General features: G+C 49.6%; 1 protein-coding gene across 1 annotated transcript; it reads right to left on the bottom strand.

Annotated features, from left to right (window-relative positions):
- On the bottom strand, positions 1–1,071 carry NPBWR2 (neuropeptides B and W receptor 2). The gene has a single exon (XM_043990050.1). The coding sequence runs from the start codon at positions 1,069–1,071 to the stop codon at positions 1–3; it is 1,071 nt and encodes a 356-aa protein (XP_043845985.1).
- Between the last annotated feature and the right edge of the window lie 2,115 nt (positions 1,072–3,186).

Below are 3,186 nucleotides of genomic sequence, written 5' to 3'. Positions count from 1 at the left end.
TCAGGTTGTTCTGCATTCCAGCATCTTTCGGAAACTCTTGCGAAAGTTGTCATCCAGGAAGGCATAGAGGAAGGGGTTTAGACAGGAGTTGGTGTAGCTCAGGCTAGTGATGAAGTAGGAAATGCCAATGACCAGGGAGGTCTGGGGCAGGTCTGTAGTTAGTGCCACGATGGTTGCCAGGTGGAAGGGCATCCAGCAGAGGAGGCACACAGCTAGGACAATGATGACCATGATGGTCACTTTCCTTTTGGCCTTGTTCAAGGCTCTGGCATTGGAGTTTAGGCTCATGGTCCTCAGCTTGTGAAGCATTCCAATGTAGAGGATACAGATGGTGGAAACAGGAATAGCAAAGCCCAGGACCAGGGTATAGATACGGCTGGCCTTGAACCAGAACCTCTCAGGTTGAGGGAAGCTTAGCCCACAGCTCTTGATCTGCAGTTCATTGGTATAGACACTGGCAAAGATGAAGAAAGGCAGGACAATAAGGGTCACCCAGAGCCAGATACAGATGCTGGTTGTTCTTGCGGCACGGTAGGTTCGATAGGACAGCCGTCTGGACTGGACGGTGGCCAGTACCACCAGGTACCTGTCTACACTCATCACGGTCAGGAAGTAGATACTGGAGAAAATGTTGTAGTGGTCAATGGCCAGGATGACCTTACAGAGGAGCTCACCAAAGGGCCAGTAGCGCAGGAGATGTTCAGCAATATTGATGGGCAGCACCAGTGTGAAGAGGTCATCAGCAATGGCCAGATTCAGGATGAACATGTTGGTCACTGTCTTCATTTTTGGTGCCTTGAGGATCACATAGATGACTGCAGTGTTGCCAGTTAATCCCACAGCACAAATAACAGAGTACATCACTGGGAGGAGGATATAGAAGTCTAGAGACTGTTCTGGGAAGGTGAAATTGGATTGGCTGCTATTTTCTGGGTAAAAATCACCACCTGTCATGTTGTAGAAAGAGCAGTTGTCCTCATGCCTCATCCCCATGTCCCCAGCTTGTGGGTGCTGGTCATCCTGCATCATCACCTGCGATGGGGCTAATGGCTCCTGCCCCATATTCCACATAGTGGTTGGAGGGGGTGAACAGACTGACTTGTTATTGAGGGCTGGGCTCAGGGCTGGACATGGGGAAAGAAAACAACCAGAAATTTCTGAGGTTTGACAATCTTAATCATATGTCACAGCAAATGCTCCTTCCCTCCTCCCCATACCATTCCATATTAAAAATTCCATAGCAAAGCTTCAGAAAGACCAGAATGGACCTGAACCCACCCAGAACCCTCCAATCTCATTCCCCATCGAATCCTGCAGCTCGGCATGGCTCTATCTATTGCTGTCACTTTCCTGCTTTGTTCTGTTCTACTCTGCCCAAAGCAATCCACAAACAGGTGCTGAATCTTCTCCAAGCCCTTCTCCTTGGGCAGGCAGGGGAAGCCTTCTGCCCTCTGGTCCCTAAGAAGGAACTTTCCCTTCTGAGTCAGTCACCTTCTATAGCTCCACAAAGTAAGCTGGATACTCACCACTGTTTCTGCTAAAGTAGAGCCCTTACATTGCCCTGGGGAAAGCCTCTTCTTTTGGGTCATCACATTCCACAGGGAATCCAGGCAACAGAGACATTGTGGTGGCAGGAAAAATGCGCTGTCCAGCAAGATAGGAGCATGACAGTCTGGGTGTCAGGCATCCAGGCTGGCTAGGCAGCCATGGGGTGGGGGTGGGGGAGCAGGGATGGGGGGGGTGCCTTCTTTCTTGCTAACCTGGCCCTATCCTGGCCCCATGCTATAGACAAAATGGCACAGGCTTGAGAGACCTAAGAAAAAAGTTTGTGGCTCTGAGGGACTGAGGATGGCCAAACTCAGGATGAAGAGAGTAGCCAGCCGGCTGCACTCGTGGTGGGGGGTAGCCAGGATTCCACAGGGGCTGCCATCTGCTATTCACTGCCCTGCTCCCTTACCCCTAAAGGAGTTTGGTGGGGACCCAACACCTGCAGTCCCTGCACAACATACCTTCTTCAGAACTGACTCTCCAATCCTGAGAGGCTCCCTCCAAGTCTATGCCTGAGGAGCCCAGCTCCCGTGGCCCCTTATTTGCTGCTAAAACCTGACTATTGAGTGGTGATTCTCCTTACCTGAAGCTTTTCCTGGTCACTGCCACTGTACCCGCTGTCTCCGAGTCTGAGTTCAGTCTTCTCTGCAGATGCAGGCGGAGGTGGAGGGTCTCTCTCTGAGTCCTGATGACGCTGGCAGCCCAGGGGATTACACTTGCCATTAGAGCATCCACAGGCAAACGAACTGAGAAGTTCCTACTGCTCAGGCTGGGACCTGAAGCTGACTGGCTCCCCCTCTGCAAATGTAACAACTGAGTGTGTGTGTGTGTGTGTGTGTGTGTATGTGTATGTATATATGCATGCACATGTGTGTTTATGAAGGGATGTTTGTAAGAGTGTGTTCATGTTTCTGTGGGTGTGTCCCCTGTGTCTGTGTGTGCCTGGGTATGTCTCTGTTTTCTCTTTATAATCCTGTTTGTGTATCTCTGTGTGTGTCTGTGTCTGTGTATCTGTTTGTATCTATGCTCTTACCCCAAGCCATCAGCTTATGGCTTATTCGTCAAACTGTGTGTGTTCCAGGGGCAGGAGGACCCTAGGATAATTTGTTTGCAGGGATGTTGCCACAGCTATATATGTCCAAGTATGGTATTTTCAACCCCATAAGGGAAGTGATCACCTTTCTTTTTTTGTTGGCTCACCTGGCTTATTTGCTTGTTTAAAATACCCCTAGTAGAGCAGGGGAGTCAGCCTTTCCTAGAACAGGCTGCTCCTGCAGGGGAGAAGAGGCAGCTTGAGCATTCAAGGTCTTTACCTGCCCATCACCCTTGACCTCTGTGTCACCTTAGCTATAGGGATCTGATAATGCTGGGTTTATGCAAAAAAGGCTTCATTCTCATAGCTCATCATCTCATCATCTCCATCTCCAGGACAGGCTTGTAATTCTAGATACAATACTTCTGGATGGTTCAGGACAATTAAAATCCTGTCTAGCCAATCCCACCTTTTCCAAGTTTGCAGAAACCCTTCTGACAACTCATTTCCAAAGCAGACCCATGAATCTAAGGTAGGTAATGTTTTCCCTCACTGAATTGATGGACCAGAGAACAGGGACAAGTTGGAAGGTGTTCCAAACCTCC

This window comes from Dromiciops gliroides, chromosome 2 (genome assembly GCF_019393635.1).
Source record: "Dromiciops gliroides isolate mDroGli1 chromosome 2, mDroGli1.pri, whole genome shotgun sequence".
NCBI classification, from domain to species: domain Eukaryota; kingdom Metazoa; phylum Chordata; class Mammalia; order Microbiotheria; family Microbiotheriidae; genus Dromiciops; species Dromiciops gliroides.
This window is presented reverse-complemented; position numbering and strand designations above follow the sequence as displayed.

What these genes read in the sequence shown, in the direction of transcription:
- NPBWR2 (XM_043990050.1), bottom strand. Translation starts at nt 1,071, where the DNA reads ATGTGGAATATGGGGCAGGAGCCATTAGCCCCATCGCAGGTGATGATG.